This window comes from Plodia interpunctella, chromosome 7 (genome assembly GCF_027563975.2).
Source record: "Plodia interpunctella isolate USDA-ARS_2022_Savannah chromosome 7, ilPloInte3.2, whole genome shotgun sequence".
Lineage (NCBI taxonomy): Eukaryota > Metazoa > Arthropoda > Insecta > Lepidoptera > Pyralidae > Plodia > Plodia interpunctella.
In genome coordinates, this window is record NC_071300.1 from 10,781,393 (window position 1) to 10,806,617 (window position 25,225).

The 25,225-nt window shown below is 34.5% G+C and overlaps 1 protein-coding gene across 3 annotated transcripts in view; it reads right to left on the minus strand.

Moving 5' to 3' along the window:
- The window catches only part of LOC128671190 (uncharacterized), a 476,937-nt gene that overhangs the window by 189,347 nt on the left and 262,365 nt on the right, over positions 1–25,225 (minus strand). For all 3 annotated transcript variants that reach the window (XM_053747480.1, XM_053747479.1, XM_053747481.2), the window contains one exon: positions 21,870–21,900. In XM_053747480.1, the coding sequence (XP_053603455.1) occupies positions 21,870–21,886 (17 nt within the window). In that variant the 5' untranslated portion in view covers positions 21,887–21,900. The remainder of the gene's footprint in view (positions 1–21,869; positions 21,901–25,225) is intronic.

The following is a 25,225-nucleotide window of genomic DNA, read 5'->3' on the forward strand; positions in this document are numbered from 1 at the left end:
TGTCAAAACCGAATAAAGTATCGTAATTTGTAGATATACTTAAATTTAAAAGCCCCGTTCAATAAACAGTCGGTACGTCGGCTTTCTCGATTCGGTGGTTTCGTTCGATTCGATCTATCGAACTACTCTTATGACAATCATAGAGTAGTTCGATAGATCGAATCGAACGAAACGACCGAATCGACTGAATAACTGACTTTAACTGCTTCTTATCGAATAGATCCAGAGTGAAAGGTGTTCTTATCCAAAATAGAGGTTCTTTGGAAAACCTTCATCACATGAGGAAGCTGGCAAGAAACCTGATCATATTTAATTAATTCCCGCTACAATGTGATAATCTCGATGATATACGAGCGTGTTTTGCAATACGATATCATGTCATGTTTACTAATAAAATCGAAATCGTAAAACGCTTATAGCGATGCGAGTGCTTGCCCGCGATCTGGCAAGCGTTGCCAATTATCCATATATAAGATACTTAGTTTATGCGCAGTAAACTGTGGTTAGGAATTAGGGAGAATCGATCAGGTAGGAACACGTGGCGTGTGGTCCCGCCCTAGGATAGCACTACTCCAAATCTTCCCGTGACTGTCGTAAGAGGCGGCTAAGGAGCCGATTATTTTCCACTCCAAAATTTGATGGTGATTTTTACGCAAACCTTGGGCTTCAGAGCGTCTCCGAATGTCACCGGTAACACGCGGGGGAGAGAGAGAGACACAAGGTTTGAGCTGGCTCGATGTCGCCAAGGATGATATATCCATGCAAATGGTCTGACAACTAGGGATGCCGACGACGGTGGGAAAAAGTAGTAAAGTGGACTCCGACGGTCAATGGAAAAAAAAGATAAGCGACTGACATAAACTTTTAACAAAACTTGTTTCTCTTAATGTAACCAAAAGTACAAAAGTAAAATCTATACCTTCCGCGATCCAGGAAACCATTTGGCTCCTGCCAGCCCACCTCCCAGGACAGCCGTCATAAACTGCAATTGATTTAGTGCACAATTTATGTGGCCCGTTAATTCTGTGAGAGCAGTTCATTATGTGTGGCTAACGAGTCGCCATTTGTCATTTATAGCGGTTACCTATTATTTGCGCTTGCAGGAAATACTTAAACAACTTTTATCATTTTTCTTTGCAATGTTGAAGTCACATAATCAGTTTTTGTTACACGGTGGGGTTTTTGGTACCGTTACCATGAAGGTGGTAGTGGTCTAGTGGTTAAGACGATCGCCTGTGAACCGAATACATTCAGATTCAAATCTTATTTGTCACTTATGTTTGTGTACCAATCTGACTCATGTATAGATTTAATTTATTTATCAGCAACCACGTGATATGGAGAACATTATTAGTGCTAGTCGTAGTAGTTAGTATGTGAAATTACAGGCAGTGCTATAAGATGCTTGAACCGTGAACCAATAATCTCAAACCCACGTTTTAAATTTTATAAGTCGTTGGCTTCTGACATAGTTTATCAAATGGACACTTCTGCATCTTAAGCCGGCTACAATCAATGAACTCAGATAGATGCCGACACGAATGGTACATTGCTTAGTTTGTTTGACAGCCGTTATGTGCAGCAAAGAAAACCCCAGCAATGGACGGCGAAACAGGCCAAACGTATTTTTATAGTAAGAAAATCATATGTCGATCATCCGTTGTTATTATTGTTGTTATTGCTTTTTAAATGCCTCCCATATTAACCACATTAATCAAGTCAGTCGGGTAACCAGCGGTCGTAAGCAATTTCTTACAAACACTTATTTTCATCATCTAAGAAAAATAAATCTCCGGATCTTTACTAAAAATGGGATATTGTTTGAGTATGCAAGCTCACCACCGTGTGTTGCCATAGCAGTAACGCACAATAACGATAAAACGCAGGTATTTATGAGCGTGTGCGCTATGTTCAGTATCGACCCTTCGAAATATTTTTGAAGGAAAATATACTTGTATAAAGGAGATGAATTATCTTCAAAATAATAACCTTTTCAAGTCATCACTAACGTGACAAAAGTTAGTGATGACTTGAAAAGGTTTGAATTATTTGTTGTTAAGGTCATCGTAGTGTAAAATAAGTAGATTTTGATAAATTATGTCACATTACATGAAGAATTTCCTTTGAAAGTAACTCGCTGCGCAATAAAAGAAATTTATAATATTTATTTCTTGATTTTTTGCCACTATCGTAACCTAGGCGCGCCAACCATGAACTACTGAAAATTCAAATTCAAATTCAAATCATTTATTCAGAAATTAGACCTTCACAGACACTTTTTCTCGTATATCAAAACAGGTTATGATTGTGATCCGAGTGCTGATTATAATATATATATATATATATATATATATATATATATATATATATATATATATATATATATATATATATATATATATATATATATATATATATATATATATATATATATATATCGATGTGAAACACAATTAACTTACATGAAAATATATGAGAAACGAGTTGACGCTGAGCATCTCATTGCACGTTCGTATTAAGCTAATATAATGTATTGTATATCCTAACGTATTAATTAGCCATGGTTTCACACGTGGTACCTGGCGCTGGCGTTAATGTACCCGCTATCGCTGGAGCGGAGCCAAGTGCTACATTATATTGCGTCCTTACTGTATTGTTATGTCTGGTTTATTGTATTAGCGTTAAAATAACAAACACTATAGGTTTTTTAGCTTTTAAATATAATTCCTTTTGATTTCAGCCTATACCCACTTCAATATGCTATGTGTTCACGCCTGTCACAAACCATGTTCCGTTTTATTAGCGTTACATTAGATACCTTTCCATTTTAAAATCATACTTATATGTTTTAAATGAATTCCTTGAGAAGGCATGAAAGGGTGGCTAAATAAAGAAAGAGATAAAGCACTTCACCGACAAGAACAAAGTTCGTAAATTAGATTCTACATTACGATGATAAATAATATAGGAAACATTTTTTGTTCTCCCAAGTAGGCAAACAGGCATGCGGCCCACTTTATGTTGGTGGTCACCACAGCTTTTAACGCCTGCAATATCAATGAAGTCACACGTTTTTGCGTTGCCTACTTTGTGGCCTAGGATTTTTGGGATAAAAAAAATTAAATCTGAGACTGAAGTCCAATATAAATATAGATGTTGACAAGCATAACACAATACAGCCGTTAATTAATCCAAATGAGTATGAAACAAAACAAAAGAAGTCAGAGCTTCACAAAATGCGTTTTCGTTACGTCCATCGCATTGATATAAATCGGCTCGCGTTTTCACGGTCACCACATCAAAGAGTTGGGGAGGCACCCCTGCAGAGGGGATGGCGCAGCCCGTACGAAGCAGTAGGGTGCGACAAAACATTCATATTACAGAGTCACTAGTTAGAATATTTTGACCAAGATCTGTCCATGGTAAATGAATAGTAATTTTTGACGTCAATAAGTGATGTATATCATCCTAAATTGAATAAAGAATTTTGAATTTGAACAACTTCAAAAAAAAACGAGGAAATTTTGTTATACGACTAAATAAAATCGTTTTAACAAATCTCTAAAATATGTAGATTATTTATATTATAAGATTATTTATATTATATTCGAATTTACTAGATAAATAGATAAGAGATGTGATTTATAATTCGTTGAATTAAATTTGATGAAAGAAACTAGAAATAAGATCGGAAATACAGCTTAATTCTTAGTTTATTTATTTTGTATGTTGTATTTATATTACATTATAATAAAGATCTTAGAGTTTTGATCGTTATAATGTTCGCTTCCATTCTATTTTATTTATATTTAGTATTTTTATTTTTATTTAGTAACAATATGATGGTTTATTTTGTCGAGGCCATTGTAATTAAAATAATGTTATTTTAGCAGGCTTTTAGTTTTTACTTTTCGACGAAAATGATCAAAACTTGATGTCATTAACAAATTATTTTGACACCTGTGATTTATCCCCAGTTTTACGATCTCGTTACGTGCAGTATCCTACAAAATGGTAATTACTCTATAATTCACTCTGTTTACGTCTGTTACATAATTTATCCAATATCCCAAGTTATAAATCTAGAAATAGAGCACATTTTGTATCAAATTTATGCTGCTATCAACTTCTTACTAATACAGTTGTGATGTTCAAGAGCCTGGCGTAAATTTAAGGAATATCAACAATCTGAATGGTCGCGAGAATTGGTCAATGTACGCAGAAATGGGATTAAAATTTTACGATGGATGTAACATGTAATTACGAATTTATTAGAGCCATAACAGTTAAGGAGTTCTTGGTGTAATCATATTCAGAATGTTAACACGATCTTTATAATTGTCACAAACCAGAAATTAAAATACTAATAATTGATGCTTCGTCTAAAAACCCAGAGTAGGTGAAAGGCGTGTCGAGCGGTTTGCAATGAGATGGGCCGATGGCATAATTGAAGTCGCAGGGTGTACGTGGATGAGAGAAGCACAGGGCAGGGCATAATGGCGTAAATAAGAATGCATCATGTTCGTAGTGGGCGAGAACAAAGCTGGAATAGTGATTATTAGGAACATCCAGCGATTTTCTACCTCCACACCAGTTTACTGTGTCAATATTCCAAATAGTTGCATATTATCCTAGCCAAATTAAACTTCTCTTCAGAATAATTATATATTGTAACTAATATAAATACATCGCATCCTGGTTATTCGTACGTATAATACAAGGGCCGGTGCTGCATACCTCTTGATTCGACACCTGAGTACACTGCACCCTTATGCGTCGTGTGGGGGATGAATGGTGTGATTATATGGAGACCAACTCTCAAAATATTTGCAATTATTTTCTCTAATTATGTGTAAAAACAAGTCTAATTAAAATTTACGGCCATCAACATATAAAACTTCAGACCAAACAAAAAGTTAAACTTTTCTATAGATATCCTTGAAGATTTCAAATACGTAAAAATATGCACACCTTTTTGTTTTGCTGCTTGGGTACAGGTAAGCCAATGTCACAAATATCGCGGTCTTCATCTCTTTCGAAAACCTCTTTAAAGATACCGTTGTAGATGGCCACAAAGGCCCGACGGTCATAATGCTTCAAGCAAACATTCAAACATTGCACATCAGCAAATAACAGCCAAGTGTTGTGTTTCATATTCTGTCAGTCCCTTTTCTACAATCTGTGCTTAATAAAAATATGGACAATAGACAAGTCTTCAGAAGTCACACGTCATCACTTAAATTATCTAAAGAGTCCATTGCTACATTAACCAGCAATGTTTTAAACAGTTTCGATCGCCAACCTTAGCCACCCCGGTCCAAAAAATTGTCACAGCACAATTACTGGGCATCTGTCGCTCCAGGATCGAATTTATGCTGATTGCGTTAGGTGGGGATGAATTAAACAGTGCACATGTGTTGAATTGCTTAGCGAGGTGTGTTTGTGAAGACTGCTGGTTACTATTCAACAAAAAAATTGATGTAGTCTGTATTTTTCGGATTTCACGACGTAGATAAAAATTATTATAATCTTGAGCCCTCTGATAATTGGCACGTGTATCATCCCTGACGAAATGTATCTCATCAATATTTAAAGAAAATAAACAAATGATGCAAATATTTAACCCAATTTTAGTAACTGTTATTTTTACAGTAACATTTTCATATGGAATCATCAAATACATAATGGGGTGATTGAGACAGTAAATGTAACTCTCCCTCCAGAGGTAAAACAATTTCCGAATCTTAAAAGCAATCCAAAAAGCTATTAGCTCACCTCGACGACTGCAACCACCGTGACGTCTAGCCGCATCTAAACTACGTTTTTGTACACATTTCCAGAATAATACACATTAAAATGTAAATGTTACTACCACAGGGGTATTAGACAATTACATGCAGAATACAAAGAAGTTTTTGCTACTCTAACATTTGCTACCGAACTAAAATGACGCTTAACGCTAGCAGCATTGGATTCAAGATTGATTTTGGTGATGGTAAAAGAAAGATTGTTATAGTAAGTTCAGAAAAACGCGATTGTCGAAAATCGCATCGACAAAATCGCAACACACTCGCTACTATGATTTATAAATGCAGTATTGAGGGGGTCAGTTTTATCACCGATTTAGATGCAATCGATAGAAATAGCTATCGTATGAATTAAAAGGGAGAACGCATAGATAGAAAAATGTCGTGGCAAAATCTAAATGGATGTTCCAAATGCTTTTACGGTAAAATTAGTAATGGTAAAAATATTCATGATGCAGAACTTGTTGACACTTAAATGTCCATTGCTTTGAACGGAAAACCAAGAAAATAGCTTACATAGAGAAAGTAAAGAATCTCTTTGTCCGAGGTAATTTACATATCTAAATTACTTGCTATATTATAAAACAAACCACTTTAGATAGTTGTATTTACAATATCTTTACCAAGACTACTGAATTTTCCGAAGTACCTTAGTAAAACATAATTTTACAGAGCATATTCTGATATAATTACTTAATTTGAATATTATTTTCCAATGAATAAGTAAGCATTAATTAATTTAGTCAAAACTAATAATGACTAAATCTGAAGAAATCCAATCGAATTATTTTTGAAACAGATTGAAACCGAAACGATTCATCAACTGTTCAATACAATAACTAATTCCATCTATTAACCCACATCACAAAAAGGAGCAAAGAGTCGCGACGACATACTGCCCAGAGTAGAAATAGCACTTACAAATCGATATAGCACCAATGCATGGCATTGCTTTGCCAAGATTAAGTGCGTTTGGACAGACGCGGACCAATTAGCAAGAACTCCTGAGTGGTATTACTCATCTTCTGATGTGGGCCATTCATAAACTGTGACTGATGATCAAAATATGCGTTTGTCTTTACCAGGTGGATACAGATTGAACTGGCTCCTGGGGATATTTCGTCTAAAATAACAACTTATAAAACTTTTATTCATCTTTTTATGTGCCGAGTTAATTCAAGCTTTAGAGTCAGATCGAAGTCACCTCAGATTTTTATTTAAGTCATCTTAAATCATTTGAAGACTGCCGCCATCTCATATCTGTGACAAAAATGGACTTTAGATCATGAAAATAATAAAAAAATAAAACTTTGGATATTTGGATATTATTATAAGCAGTTGTACCTTAAATGGTGAAACCTCTGGGTTTTACCCACTAATGGTAACTTAAAATTGTATGAGAATCGATTATGAAACGCTCCCCAAAGAATTTGCTAACATTTGAAGAAAACATGATTTTATATAACAAATTGGCTAAATGACGACTCAGAATAATTACGTGACCTAAAAGTTATGTTATTTTTATTAAAAAAATCGAATGACAGAATCAAGAAGTTCATTAATCATTCTCACAAGTTCAGTATAAAATTTAGGATCGTATTTATGGAAATTTTGCACACAAGGCTTTGCCTAATAATTAGAAGGTACACTCACTCTAGAAATTTCCACTTGAATAGGTCTCAGATAGTTGGGTAGTATTGCCAATGAATTCTGATTAATTGATTTCGTTTCTTCACAATCGCAACTGAATATCCCACATGGAAACCCAGACACGGTTCCCAGAAAGCGGTCCTGAGCATTGTCCTTTTGGGCAGCAATTAATATCGCGTGGTATTTGTTGGTGCTATTTGTCACTCTAATTAGATGCGGGAATCCACTCAGGCCACTTACAATAGTTACAGCCGATTAGTCTAGTGGACTACCTTTTGGTCTTGTTAGCTTATTAGCTGTGAAATATTCGTGTAAGATATTTTTTTTATTGGAATCATTAATAAATTTTTGGATGACTGTCATTTCCTATCAGATGGAATTAAAGAACGAATTTTCCTCTGTCGTCTTGTCTGTCTCTGTGAACAAGGTTAGCTAAAAACAACTGGAGATTACTCCAATATAAGACGTTCAATAAAATTCATGATAATACCACTTTAATAATATTTGACACTACTAATTACATTAAACAAAAAATAAAACATATGTATAAATAAATTGGTATCAGGGTCCTTCACGTGAACAATACATTACCCTGCTGCTACATGCATCACCACAAGACATTCTCGGACACTCGCGACTTGATTAACGAGTGCTAATTACTAGCTAATGTCTGTTTGTTTATGCCTATGCTAGCACCTAAATCTTTGGATCAAAATATGTAGAGAAAAAGTAATACATGTGATTTCGACCAGTAGTCTTAATTTGGATGAAATTTTCAATATTTATTCCAGAATTTAAATCGAATTATGCGATTTATATGCACTGAGAACTTTAGAAAATGACTGTAATTTAAAATGATGTCAATTAGGTCAGGTTAGAATCTCACATGATGCGATATATCGCTGATTTAGGAGAGATACTTCTGGTATTGAACGTCATAAAATCACTGAATGTTCTCCAATGCATGATACTGATGCTACAGCTAATACGTAATTTTAAAATATAAAATGGATATGTATTGATCTCTGTTACAGAAGTTAACAGACTGTGCAACTTACAACTGATGTCTTTAAATCACTAATTGTGCTACAGTAGACCGAAACAACCACTTATTTTCATTTGTTTTACGCAATAAATTCCCTGGGCGTTTTATTATTCTTATGATCAATTCAAACTGTTGAATTTTCTACCTTAATTTATTGGCTGTCACGCTAAAAAGATACCTATCGACTTTTGAAAGAAGAAAAATCGCTCATCAACGTCAAGCCACCTAATCCCTATTAGTAGGTGTTTACAAAAGGTATCGGATAGACAGACAAACTAGATTATGCCACCTCCATCAAAGTCCAACGTGATTGATGCGTTCTTTGGTCAAATGAGCTACTTCAGTTACCTTAGAACATTTAAAAGTGAACCTTAACACTTAGCATTAGAGACTACTAGAAATGCAAAGGTAATTTGTTTTTGCTTTTTACTTTCCACTAATCCGTCATTATTGCAAGCACCTTTATTACATTTTTTGAAGTAATTTGAACTTTAAGTGCAGGTGATAAGAGTGAGGTGAGGTAGAATGGTAAGTTGGTATTGGATACTGTACTGCTGATCAGTCATTGCCGTTTTCGCATTTGTTAGGGAGAACTTATTAACTTTCAGTCAGGTGTGATGTTATTCGTGGAACGGAAAGATAAACAATTTTAAGGCTGGCGATTTTTCGTAGGCGTGTCATTATATGACAACATTGCAAAAAAAAACCATTAATCCCGCACTTCGTTAAAAAGGTTGTATTCCGTAATATACCTACAATAACAGCAGTTCTTAAACGAACCTTTTTGGAAAAATAAGTATTTGACAGACATTAAACTAATACTTGTTATACGTGTACTTTCAATAAAGTTCATGAACTTTAAATAACGAATGGAACGAAAACGAACGAACGGAAAAAAATGTTAATTAAATCATACTAAAACTGTTTTCTTCAATTCGTTTTACATGTTACCATGCTACGGGTTGGTATTTTTTTCAACATTACAAACATTTTCGAGGATTTTTTCGAGGATCCACATTATCAACAGTTGATTTACGGACAGTTAGAACCGCTGCCACAGGTTACTCCAACCGATGCATAGCGATAGGAGACACATAATGATTTAAGTAAACCAGTATATATAGTTGAATTTATCTGTGATTCGGGTACACATGTGACGCTCTGTCAAACCAAATTCCCTAGTATTTAATAAAACAAAAAGTAATTACATGAAATTGAAATGACCTCAACCAAAAAACCTTTTTTATATATAATCAATTGAAAATTTTCCACCCGGTGGGTCGTGAAAAAGTTGGACAATCGTGCGCCGAATTTGTGTAATTAAATTGAAAATGCCAGTTAAATGGCGCTCGAGGTTTCGTGTCTGACCGATTTCAGCGTAATCTCTTGCTTTCCCAAAAACCTATACTTTAATGTTATTCAATATAGAAAATTCAGAATTACTTTCAGTTTTAGTAATGAATGCATTAGTAAAACTGAAAGTAATTCCGAATTTCACATCACTCTAAAGGAATGTTTATGTCAGAGGACGTGAAAGGAAGCGCATAACAATAAATAGATTTGGTACAATCATAACGTTGCGTGCCTTTGTACGACAACGAACTTCGTAATCTTTTAGTTAAACGTAGGACGCGAATATGATATGAAAAATAGTTTCAAAAAGAAAAAAAGACGATTATATTACTTTTGAAAAATGATTCAAAAAATGCCTGTGATAAACCAAGTACTTGCCTTCAGCCAACTAACATCCCAACTGCTGGTTGGAATGTCAGCGATACCATCAATGTGATATAGTGCTTTGCAAACAACATAAATGCTTTGCCAATCATCATTACACAAAGTCCTGTGCATAAAAAAAGTCCTAAGTTTTGTGAATTTTAAACAAAGAATAAAACTATACTTGAAATAAAAATGTAGGAACCACAGAATGCAGCATAAATTAAGTATGTCTTATGTTTAATGAATGTAACTATTTCAATTTTTAAACATTATACTCTTAAAATTACACTCTTTTTGCATGGGGGATAAATAATACTGGCCACTTAGTTTACGGTGAATCGATAAAGCTATTACTCGAGAATCGTACGGCTCGCTCTTGAACAAAAACTGGGGGAAGCCTGGGATATGAGTACACAGCTGCTTATAAAAGAATATATAAATATATAACATTTAACAAAATTATTTACCCTACCTAGACGCTACGATTACATTTTAAACTATTCATTTGCGATAAATATCATATAAAGGATTTTATTACAAAGTGTGATAGTATTTAGTGAATCATAAAAATTTAGCCCCATTATTATTGATACAAAAAGATTATTATTATTACTTTATATTTAAAAACAATATTTTTTATTTACAAGAATTATTAAAAAATGTTGAAAACTATAGAACCAATTTGGTAAGTTTAACACCCGTTTGATAGTATTAACAAAATACATTGCATAGACAATCGAGGCAGTGATGGTAATTGGCAAAATGAATCACAATTTAAGATCATTTCCAGTAGCTAATATTTACAGCCCCATCTACAATTTATTTATACATTTCTTCCAATACAATTTTCGAACAATAAACTCGACCAGTTCGACTCACTCCCCTGTCCTCACCTTTCTGGACAATAGCCCCCGATATGATTGCCGCAGGCTCCCACAGACAATATATACCGAACCCGGACAGATGTGCATCGACTACTACTTTAATTAAATTGCCAGGAAAATGACGATAAGCTCGTTCCAGTCCCACTCGTATTTCGGTAAGTGAGCAGGTTTGCAATGCGGTTTAGATATTTTTTTAATAATATGAAGTTGTTGCGCTTTGTAGCACGGAGGTATTCTAAGCCAGCAGTATATGGAAGTTATTTGAAGTGCTTTCCAAAAACCAAAAAAACTACATTTTCTATATTTTGGTTACCTACAACTTATTGTCAGAGATGATATGAGTATTTTTATTTGGATTATTGTATAGTAATCGATTGTGGAGTCTAGAATTTAGTTACAACTAAAAATACTGATTTGTTATAGGTAGCGTATTTTTAAACACACAAGATGACAAAAATGTTGATATTCCAGTTTATAGTTTGTAAAATTGATAATAGTCTTGTCTTCATCATCGTAAATGAATCTCCACAACACCGCCAAAATTTCCCAATAAATAACAATAAAACCCAACCGAGAACCTGCCAAAATTCATCTTGCGAGCCCAATTAACTCTCCCAAGAACTTCTTAATTACCTGTCTTATAATTATTTTACCAAACAGACTTATACCAAAAACTCATTAGAGCGACAATGTTCATTATTTACCTTGAGCTTTAATTAATTCCTTGTCATGGTTTTTGCTTTAACATTTGAGTTATACGAACTAAACGAGACAGATGATATTAATTTGCGCAAGATAAAAAGAGATAGGTACACGTCTGAGCTACCTGATTACCATCTTTTGGCAATTAGTAAAACACACAAAACTCCTCCCTAGCTATGTTCCCCTGGTAGGTGATGCTTTATTCCGTCGTAAATTACTTGAAACTTAGTGCCAAGGTGGCTTAGATTTAAAGTCGATACTTGCGAGCGGAAGATAAGAAACATGCATGAAACATTAAGTAGTAGTGGCAATGGTTTTATCATAAGTATATTAGGTATGATCATTTTTGTTTAAATAGTCAAGGCATGTCTCAAACGAAATATAAATCTTTGATTAGGTAATGACGATGTTGGTCAATATTTCTTAATTTTACACCTCCACCGATCTTACTGGGTTCAAGACAACTATGTAAATAAAGAAGCTATTCAATACACATAAACACATCCATCAAACTTAAAACACAATCAATATATCGCGCAGTCGAGTAAAAAAGACATTTTCTTCTCGAAAAATCCCAAATATTGACTCAAGGGTATCACAACTCCGAGGTGCCCATAATAAAGAGAGGACATTTGTCAGCGGTACCTCAAGCCTCCGAAAAACAAAATTTTACGCAACACATATCATAGTGGACTGGGGTAGCGGAGGTCTACGCACTGTACGGAAACACTGTGATTTATTTTGAACGTATTTTTATTTTAACTATGAATAACTAATAGATCTTCCAAAATTTGGCATTTAATTCTATTGTAGAAAAAAAAGATGAAAAGTTAAAACGATGTGATGATACCTTAAATATATATGTTTGAACTTGTTCAGATAAATTAAGGGCATACCATACCAAGAGTACGTGTAGCGTTCAAAGAGTTTTGCATATTAACAAAAGATCGGTAGACAATGTAACAAAATGAAAGACGTAGCCTATATCCAGATATGGGCCTTAAAATTGACCTGAATACTCACTATAACTTACACTGTGAGTGTTAACGCTGTAACAACACGTAAGAGACCTGATGAAGCAGGCGGCCATAAGCTGCGATGCTATCGCATGTCTGTTTGCCTGCTCAATGGTATATAAACAATAAATAATAATAATAAATATATTAGGACAAATCACACAGATTGAGCTAGCCCCAAAGTAAGTTCGAGACTTGTGTTATGGGATACCAACTCAACGATACTATATTTTATAATATATACATATATAGTTAAACATCCAAGACCCGGGCCAATCAGAAAAAGATCATTTTCCATCATGACCCGACCGGGAATCGAACCCGGGATCTCTTGGTTCAGAGGCGAGCACTTTATCACTGCGCCACCGAGGTCGTCTCAATAAATTATATATTAAACTTCTGAATAACAAACTTCTTATTTTATTTATTACTTACTGAATAAAACTGAGTGTACAGTGCGTACGCAGTACGGCAGTGTACGACGCGGAGGGCGCGGACACGGGCTGTGCGTCCTTTCTAAAGAAGTGAATAAATCTGCCCGACAAGGTGAATATAAATATAAAGAATCCGCGGACAAACTTCCGGACGGTATTAGGGTTGACGACAAGCTGAATATTGTGGGGGAAAATATTAACTATCGCCATGTATTTTTTTTTTATGTACTAACCGTTATTATTTTCACAATTATAGGTATAAAAACTTTTTATTATTGATTTTTTCGTCAGATCAGCGCCATGGCCATGTCTTCTTAAAGATACATGCAGGCACATTCTGTCCAACCAAACAAATATAGTTGGTTTAATTGGAACTCTTATAATGAGTTCAAATTGTATCTCAACCAAGGTCAGATTTGATTGAAAAATAAATGCTATAATAAAATATGAATAAGTTCAACCCTGCGGGAAGCGGCAGAGCGGTCAGTGAGCAACGCTAGGTGATCATAAAGCCTCGCGCATGTTCTTACATAATAATATTCTTGAAATATTCCCTTGTGTGTCCTGCGAGAGATGGCGCCGCGAACAAATATTGTTGTGGAGTAGTTATTCTAAATAATCTCAATATGCGCTATGCATATTGATATCATTACTGTCTATCTTCAGGACTTTCGAAGATTCAGGATTATTTTTATCTTCTATCAAAGTCCTGGTGCGGACCAGGGTGTATAATATTTGGACTCCAGATTTGGTATAATTTATGGAAGTCCTTGGTCGAGACCTATGTCTAACAGTGGACTTCATTTGGCTGAGATAATGATGATAAAAAATTTCTAATCACGATTGTAGCTCCACGCTTTTTCTAGTCCACACGAAGTAGGGATGTCCAGGAAATGGTCAGCAAGGAGACAAACTACTGCGACCTCCTCCCCCTCCCCCCTCGCCCCGGCCGGGACACGCGTCATAACGCATCGAGCCCAGTATCAATGCTTTGCAATGACTTAGTATGTTTATCGCTTTTTGTTGCAAATGTGATTTGTGACTTAAATGGATGACTTAAATAAGAATAATTCAAAACTAGCGACCTGTCCCGGCTTCGCATGTTATTTAAGTATGTATAAACGTACGAGCATAGTAGTGAAAATTGCATCAGAAACAGACAGACGCGAATGGCGACTTTATTTAAATTATCTTTTGGGTTTTGAAAATTGTAATTTTTCTTAGCAATTATTGTATATTATAATCAAACAATCGGATAAAAATATTGTCTAAAATATAGCACTACTTTTATTTATGTCAATTTTATTGCACATAATTCAATTTGTAAAAGTATAATAGGTGAAACAATTTGATCACAACCGAAAAAATTAATTAAAATCAATCATGACATAATTTATTTTACTCGATTTTTATCTGTAATGAAAGAGCTACAAAGACGAATATATTTTTAAAACCACATAGCGTCAATATAACTAAAAAATTGTACACTCGAAATTGGTATCAAAGCATTAACGCTAGATGGCGTGCGTGTTGACGGATCACGTGATACGATTGTTCCAATAGCTTTGAGATTTGATGAGGCGTGTCCTGAAGCTGCGTGTGTGTCTAGCTTTATTTTTGAACTATGTCTGAAAATTGATACGATAAGTAGTAGTGATATCGAGGAAAAATTATGTAAAAAATTTCAAATATAAATACAGTTATAAAGGTATTAACGGAATTTAGCCCTGCGACTGAAATCTGCACTGCATTCAGAATCGTCTTCTAACCAAAGAACTGGATATGAATTAAGTGCACCTAAATTTGAGTAACTAATGATATTACGCCAAGAATGTCAATTTTATTATTGACTAGTTTTTGCCCGCGGCTGTGAATTTCATAGCAAAATCTCAGTAAGTTTTTTAATGCGTACTCTGTAAGATTGGTAAACATATATGATTTAAATTCGCATTTTTTCTTATCTTTAGTTCAATTTTCTGTTTCCCGCTGCCTGTCTCGTCCCTTATTATTGATTAGAAAATCATCCGACTCGATTTGATAGCAACTATCTCTCAAAGAATCGCGATTTCATACCAATAAGTCATTATCCTGCGTACCGTATGTAGCATCTTTTTTCCAAATCACGCATAATAGCCCACCTCATCTCGTCCGCAGACGCATACCGCCGGGGGCCGCAATCACACACTTATTCAAACATTTCTTTTGGCGTTTTGTAGCGCCTCTGCGGCATAATAACGCGACACAATCAAAGGGTAATATTAGGGCTCGCTTCGGCGGCGGTTTTAATAAGGTGGACACCCTACCTTTTGAAATGATACATACAGATTTGATTCAATATGTCTGTAGTCAGTTATTCGTATGTCTATAGAATTATTAATTGGAATCTCTCTTTCATTGGCTAGAGAGTAACTTGTTCAACGTCCTGTTCTCTTATTTATGTAAGTCACCTGTGCTTTGAAAGTACTTCGGTAGTAGACCTAATTTTAATTTCCGATACAAAATGGAGACGAAAAGTAGGAAGGCTGGCCTCCGACGCTCCACGGCTAAAGATGCAACTGAAAAAGCGCTCAGACGAAAGAGAAAGAGTAAACTTTTAAGTACATTTTTGCCATAATGAGTGATGTATATAATACTACTAGTTGAATAAACAATTTTGAATTTAGAGTGTTGGTCAGCAATTTTAATGTTCCTGATGAAGGATGAAGGGTTATCCATGACGCATCATAGATGTCATTTCGATTAAATAGACGTTCCAAAAACATAAATTACTTCCAGCCATAAAAATCAATATTTAAAAAATTTGGGAACCTCTTAATTCATCATAAAATACATACAAATGTTGATAATACCTAACATGTCTAGTCTTTCATATTAATAGCAAACCACTTATATCCGAAATCGGATCATGCATCTGCCTCCCGGTCAGCATCCCCCCCCGCAACTAAATACCCCGCGCCCCTAACGCCACAGATGTAAAAGTAGGCTCATTTTAAAATAAAATTGCAAAAATTTGATGCTCTTTTCAACTGCCAAGAATAGTTGTTAACCTATAGATTTATAAAACAGTGATTAGTGATTACGTCAAATTATCATGGAGTTAATACCGTTCGTTATTCGATCAGTTGACCATCACTGTGTTTCGTCAAGCAATTTCGTTTATCAAGTACCTAGTACCTAGCATTACAAGGAAATGTTATAGATAGATAAAAAAAAAATAATTCGCAACAAAACACATATACAAAAATACAAAATGTGAATGTTGAGAAGAAAAACGTCTTCTCTTGATATTTGTGGACTCTAAAGAATAACATTTGCTTCGGTATGGTGAAACTTCTTCACACTCTATTTGCCAAATTGATCGTCGACATCAATCTGTCACCTTCATCATCGTTATTACAACTACCTACATTTTATTTTGACATTTCTTTGACAGATCTTACTCGTGCTCTCATTTTATACAATAGTTACATCTATTTACTTGAAATCCATGGCGCAGGTTCAAACATGCGTGCACGCAAAATCCCTTTAGTTCCCAGGTATTGACGCGGGATTATAGACAGTGCAGTTATGCCCGGAGCATAGGCGGGGCTATTAGCCCCATAATGAACTAGTTGGGGCCCTGGGGGCCTGCCGGGTGGGTCGCGTGACTTTTTTGTCATATGCAGGATTATACGAGCGCGCCGTGTGCGAATTTGAAATGTACGACTTACCTTGTATGTGTTATGCATATGACAATATTTTATTACAGAATTAAGTGCGTAACATAACATAACATAACGGAAACAATTTCTCATTTTTGTTATAACTTTATTAATTCCGTTCAAATAAGCCCAAATGTATTGGTTTTGCGATATTATATTACAGAACATTTTCCAACTGCAACTATTACAGCTTACTTAATTTTGCGTTAGCTCATATTAATTTTTGCGTTTTGAACAAAAACTAACAAATCAATTAGATACGGTTAATTACAAACTCATTTCAGCTCACATGTGAGTCAAATTAACACCAAAATATGTGAACACAAGAAAATATAAATATAATAGATATTCACCTACTTAAACTTCTCAAAAAATCTTATTCAATACTAGTTCAAAAAGCACACATAATAAAGTTATCGATTTTCGCTCTCACTACTCGATTCCCACTCCATACCTTTTAATACCGATGTAGATTTTAGTACTTAGCCGTGAATGGGCAGGGCGAGGGTGAATACTGAATAATTGCTACCCTTCTTTAATTCTGCGCACATGTCCGCACATAACAAACGAACGGTACCTAAAATGACCGAATGAACAGTAATATTATTTAAATCTACATAATCTATCTTTCCTGCTTAACCTTTTTCCCACTCTTGTGGCACAGTACCTATCTATCTATATCTAAACTGTAATATAATAAAGACAATTGTTGTGTATACGGTAATTTTCAAAACTACTCGATCAATTGCAGAGTCCTTCACCAGTCAAAACCTACAGTCCTTAGTGTCATAGTCTTTGGTACGATAATCCCACGGGAGCGAATCCGCGAGATGCAGCTAGTTTAATATATTTATGACAACGCGAGACACTTCACGAAAACTTGGGGAAGTCTGTACAAAGCAGTGGACTACTTCATGGATGATAATAATTTTAAAAAATATTTGAAATCAGATGAATTTCGAATTGAATTTTTATGTTTCTGTTATATAAACAAAGTATTTTGCTTATTTACTTTTAATGTTACTACATAACAAAAGTGATATTCATACAAATAAAATGGCTGATGATGATGAACTGATCCAACTTTGTTTGATAAATAAATTTTTTTTTCAGCTTGGTTTGTCTCGTTTGATTTTCATTTTCACACATTTCACTCCCACAGACAGATATTATGACAGTGGTACAAATTCCAACATCTCAATAATCTCAATATCCAATGAAAAATGAAAAACGTCATTCATGCCGACGAAACCATTAAAATAAAACTTATTTCTTTTAATAAGCTTTACTCCCTCATAAACATAACAATGGATTACTAAATTACGCCAATAATAATTAAATTTAAAATATTGAAGAAAAAAAAAAACAATTAAATAGCCCTCATATCGCAATAAAAGCAATTTCTATAGGTACCTACTCATACTGCACATCCCTCACCTTCATAGCTTTATAAGCACTGGGCAAATAAAAAATAAATAAAAGATCCTATAATGACCGTTGCGCCCGCGGCGGCGACCTAAAGAATTTATTTGCCAAATAAAATAAATACCGTCCAACCCCGTTAGTAAACCGTACTAAGTACTTAAAAACCGTTGTTCCATATTTGAGATATTTGGTAACGGCAAGGAAGTTAATTTATAACAATACTTCCAACTTTTATCATGTACAGAAGTTTGAATATAGAGTGTATAGAAATCTAACTGCGTCCCATGGAAATATTGAGATAAAAGCTACTTTATGTTACTCAAGAATATTGCCGCTTTCTACTGGTGAAAGAGTTTTATACATCTGTTGAGTAGTTTCGGATATTACTCTTTATACGCAAACTTACAAACACTTTTTCTATATAATAGTAGTGTATATTATTTACAATTATAATTGAGCATTTATAAAAAGCAAAGTTTGTTAGGTGAAAGGAAATACACGTGATATTTTAGATAAATTAATCACAACTAGATTTTAGGACTACGTTAATTGTTGTAATAAATAAATAATTTATCCAAAAATAAAGTATCTGGTAGGCCAGCCAATACTGTCGGCGTTTTAAAATTATTCCAGTTTGCCAAAGGGACAGATCAGGTGGTGAAATTAAAAAAGTACAATAGTTCGGCCACCCCTACGCCGCGGGGCGGATGACGGGTGAAGGGTGATCGAGGGAAAGAATGGTAATTATTGTAAAGACAGACTTTATCTAATTTGGTTCTCGTTCGGATGTTATATTACACTATTCACTAAGAAAAGCTATCTTAAATGTTATTATTCTTTTTATTATAGCGTGGATAGTTAGCCCCATAAATGTTACAAATATTGCCTTACTAACACTCCGAGTAAGGCTGGGATTACTTAGGTAAAACCATAACAAATTACACCTACACTATCCTTAGAAATCAGACATCGAAAAGTCCGTCCGGTAGTTTTTGAGTTTATCGCGTTCATACAGATACACATACAGACGCGATAGGGGGATTTCTTTTTGTAATATGTAAGGATTTTTTTGCTATATTGAAGCTATATGTTAGTTGCTTCAAATCAATAAGGTATTAAATAGTATTAATAAAAAGCATATACACAATTCGGGGCACATTAATAGTTATTTGTTTACATACAATTTGTAAATAGGTACATCAACTCAACAATACGATTTGTGTGATTTGACAATGTGTTATGAACGTCATACAGACTTCACTGTAAAAATAGAAGTCGTATACAAATGAAGTGTGATAGATAACACAAAAATTGTAATTCAACTTCAACACAAACCCCAAAGCTTCCGCTACTCGCCGCCACGCGCGCCACCTTCGTCGCCCCAACTGAATGAACGCATTTTGGCCGCGTTCCATTCCCCTCATGTTTTCAATATTACGATATTCATTCTGGGAATCATTGTTTTATACCTTTAATTTATGGCGCGCGACGCAGTCATAATTATCGTATTTGGCGCTCTTGTGTTTATTCCTGAACATATAAAATTATAAATATAGGTAAGTATCAAATAAGTAATAGTAAGTATAAAAGCAATTTTTTTATGTTTACGATGTGTTTTGCGAAATTATTTTTTTACTTAGGTCCCCTTTACGTGTGACCTTTGGCGCGGGCTATCGATTTAATAATACTTAAATAATTCGTTGTTACAGAAATAATTCATAGTTTATGATTTAAAATCGCAAAATCGGACTTTTTATCTACAAAAATTTGGCTTATTTATGGAAAAAGCAACATCACATGTGTGAAATTGAAATTCTTTTTTTACTGGTATAAGATTATACAAGTCGACTAAAGGCTCCTGACAGTTAATACTAATAATATTATTGGGATTAATATCCCGAAACTTTAGGTTATGATGAAGCATTTTGAAGCCTAAAATATTCAACCATCAAAAGTTTTTCCCCTGTTTACTATACAAACACAGTTCTGTCTGTCTGTTTGTAACACCTGTCACAGCTCAGTGATCTATTCATTAGCCACGGTAATTAGTGGAGTCGTTAATGCAAATATGATTAATGATTTGTACTCAAGTTTGAGAGAGAAATTTTCATTTGCTATTCTTCTACGATTAGGTACATACTGTGCAAGTTCTGTGTGGTTTTGATTCAGTTTTATTATATTAGCCCACTGATAAATCCCACTGCTAATTAAGTTGAAAAATAATAATTTGAATCCGAGGATGTAGAAAACTTGTATCAAAAATTATTATTTTGCAAAAAAATATATATTACCTGTCGCCGGTTGATTGTAAGAGATTTTTATGGGATAATTCCGCTGATTCAAATTCAAATTCAAAATTCTTTATTCAATTTAGGATGATATACATCACTTATTGACGTCAAAAAAATTACTTAAACTAAGTCTACTGCCGGCTTCCAAAGCGCAGGTGAAGAAGAAGCGGCGCAACAAACTTCACCGCAGCCTTTTCTCCAAGGACGTCAATTAACAAATATAGGTCTTATACATATATTAAAAAAAAATGATGTACATGTGTCTTTTATGTATTAGTTTTAATTTATGCACCTACCTTATTTTCATACAATAACGTTATTAAACGTTATCTTTTATACCCATAAAAACTCCATTAAAAATTTAAGAAACCGAATTTGCTGTCGTTTCCAAACATAGCTAAGAACACTCTCGATTAAATCTTTCAAATAAAACAAAAACTATATCAAAATCGTATCAGCCGTCAGCTACAATGCCACGGACAGACATACAGATACATAGACACGTTAAACTTATATCTCCATCTGTCGTCGGTGTTTAAAATAGTCAAAATGAATATATATTTTTCATAGAGAACTCGCGTGTTTTTTCGTACCCTACTTGTATAAACCTACCCTATGTCAAAGCTATTCGTACTTAAAACAAGGTATGTTTAATACATTATCGTGGGCTGTTATTGTTTCCTTCGGTGACGTCGCGGCGGATGGAGTGAAAATCTTACGAAGACAACTTGTTTACCTCTAATTAATATACTGTGTAGCACAGAGATTACGTGGAGCTGCGTTAGAACGTTTATTTATTAATTTAAGAACATTCTTGTACAAAATTATAAAAAAAAATGTACAAAAGGTGGACTTAACGCCATATGTCATTCTCTACCAGCCAACCGTCAGACCAGACAGAGAGAGCAAGGTAGTGGTTAGTAATATATAAACGTTTTTGAAAAATTAAGGCAATTAAAACCGCGTAACGCTAATCCTTTCCACATACATAGTTTTATAGATTAACACTTAGACAAATACGGTGAAGAATTCGATGTTTTCATTTTGAAAGCTATGAAAAAACAAATAAAATAGTTTATAACTTAAAATATTGTTTTGTACGTATACGAAAAATGTTAATAAAACGTGGTTTTCATGTTTCGTGTCAATAAAATTACCGTAAGGATTTCTTGCTAAGAGATAAAATGTAACTTACCTAAATTCAGCTGACATTTCACCTCAGTTATCTGTAAATACAAATACATAAAATATAGTATTAATTTATTTGTCTTTTTATTAATATGTACCTTAGTAGGTACCTCTTTGGGACACTACACGGCATTGAGTAACGTTACAACAAATTATGAAAGAAAAAAAACAGTAAAGATAAATGTTACGGCAATAATCATCTCTATCGTTTTTATGTTCCTTGTAGAGACAGAATGACATCAACCCATTAGCGCGCCCTTCCATACACGACGAGTTACCTCCTGAATACACTTCATATCGACAGACCGTGCTTAACGAATGAATATTTAAAAAAAATGCGATTTTAGGGATATCCTTTATGTTTGAAAAACCTTAGAAATTGTGAAAATCGATTGTATAGAAAAATAATAGATGCGGAGGCACATGGAGAATGAGGAGGCGCGACGGGGCGTCCGTTGTTTTGAAGTCCGTCGACGGACAATGCAGAAATTGTATGAAGATTCGGCGTACGTCAACGCACGTCAATGTCAAACCACATGGAAAACAACAGAGTAATAGAGCCAGTCTTACAGGTTAAGCTGCTATTGTAGTAACTCAATGAAACTCAAACTGCAAACGCAACAGTTTAATTACTATGTCGAAGTCGAAATCAAATCGTGTAATAATCTTGCATTGTAAATCGCTCTCGGATTTTCTCCCACGTACGTCCAGGTTGCTTCGCTTAATCAACCCTCAAGTAATAAGGGGTATCTTAGAGGGTAGAATCAATTAATGAATATTTTACTCAGCGCCTTAATAAACGTTGCGTGTCGGGATTTTTGGGGATTCTTGGGGATCCAATCCCGGCATCGCGGGTGATTGATTTAAAGTAATTTAATTATAATTGGAATTCAATTGGGCTCACCTACTTTGGTTTGGATCTATTAATTTGTGGGTGAATTGGCGGGATTTTCAGTGATGGCCTTTCACTAAGAAAGTCTAACTGCAGTATAACTTTTTTACTAAATGTGCGCACAAAAACTTCAATTTGACTATGTCGTTATAAATAGAATTGAGTCACATACACATAATGCAATGAAAATAAATAAGAGAATTAATATCACACTCGAGAAGATAAGACTTATTTTTTCACACAAGAATATTTTCTTAATAATTTCGAACACGGAAGCTATCAGAAAAACATAAATATAACAAGGAACTACAAATATAACTCTTTTAAAACAAAACAGATGATAAATCCTCCCACTCGTTATGTAAACGACACTGTCTTGACACATCCACGCCCGTGATTATAATTGGTTTACTAAAAAAATGCAATGCAGTGCAATGAAATGCAGGTCAATCTAAGAGCTATTGTACACGATCTTAGTAGCTTACATCATACGTATTCGGCGCTGCGCTGGGTCGAAATAAAATTCTTCCGGAATAATGAGTGTACCAAGGTACTAAATGTGTATGATAATATTTAACGATAACTTTGCAGTTTTTTGGGATGCAAGTAGCTTTCAATCAATGGGAACAGAAGTCTACAACCTTTTAGTAAGAAAATCTGCATTTTAGCTGTTGATTGATGCCAGTATACGGTGAAGGTGAACAACGAGTGTATTAAATTCCACGTAAGCTAAGAAGACTCGACTAATAAAAATTTTGAACATAAGAGTGAGAGCGAGTTAGTCCAGCATTAAGTGTTTTCTCGTGTGAAACGGTCATTAATTGTAACAGTTAAAACATATTGAGATGGTGAGAACTAGGATTAATGAGAACGAGCGTGGCCGTTATAAAACCACCTGTTTATTTATAAAAAGAATAGTTTTTAAACATCCACGATTGATGGCCAACGATTGGTCGACTTTCCACTGTATCTCAATTGATTTGAATTTGAATTTGATTTGATTTTGGTAGGTCGATTGCAGTCAATAGCAACGTTGACTAATGTAACTTTCCCTTAAAAATGGTACTAATACAGTCAGTGCTAATAATGACACTGCTCTGCATCCATTTTAGGTCACCAGCACCATTGATCGTAAATTTAATAAATAATAACAACAATAAAACGTTTATTCACTCTTGACAAAAATGACCTAATGAACTAATTAATTGTGTATTTGTTATAAAATATAGTATCGTTGAGTTAGTATCCCATAAGACAAGTCTCGAACTTACTTTGGGGCTAGCTCAATCTGTGTGATTTGTCCTGATATATTTAAAAATATATTAAAAGAGGCATCAAATCAAATTGATAACACATTGCAGCTACCATTGTTAATCTATGACATAAAAGACAATATATTCTTCCCGTGTCTATTCGCTAGAAATGATCTAAGTGAACATGATTTTAACCCCTGACGCAATAAGAGGGGTGTTATAAGTTTAACATGTCTGTCTGTGTTCGTTTGGGAGCTACGATACCACAGACATCGTATCGTATCGTATCTGCGGTATCGTAGCTCTCAAACGGATGAACCGATTTTCGTTTTGTTCTTTTATGTCATAGATAATTTTATCCCAAGTGTTCATAGCCATGAAAATCGGTTCAGTCGTTCAAAAGTTGTAGCAAAATGAATATTGAAAGTCGGGGGTTTTTTAATTTGTCTAATAAATGAAACAGTTCTATTAAGTTTGTGTTAGCTGGACACGGCCTACTTAGGGGGCTAATTATCTGAGTTCATATCATTTATATATATTTTCAGAGATAGATACAAAGAGATTCAGAACATCAGCTATTAAGACACTTGATCTGACTTTAAATTAAATAATCAAATAGCATTATCCCTCCGTCCCACTTTAATTGAAAGAAGCAGCCAAGAGTTTTAAAACCGCTTCAATCCGGCGGTGGCGCTGCTAATAATTCACTTTGAGCCGGTTAATTCTGGATTTAACTAGTCCGAAGTGGGTTTCGTTTTTGAAATTATCTGCCGGCAGTTCTCGACACGAGTAATATATTTAAAGTTGCTCTATGTACTGCAATTGGAGTTAATTTGGTTTGAGGATAGAATTCGAAGACTTTGTAGAACAGATAAAGTAAGAACTGTTATAGATAAACTATATTTTATAAACTGTAAAATAACTTAATAGGTAATTCCGCTTTTATGAACTAGAAAGTTAGTAATTCAGCCTACGTCAACCCACTGCTGGGCATAGGCCTCCCATTTTTCGGATTCTTCCTACGGTCCTATGTAAGTTTCATCCATCGGTTTTCCGTGACCCAAAGAAAGTCGCGGACTGGTGGTTTATATTCCGGTCTCTTCTCATGTCTCATGTCTTTATATAAAAATGTATTTTTGAGTTACATTTATTTTTTTTAATGCGATACGACTCGCAGTTATATTCATTTCAAATATGAACTGTATTAATAAAATAATC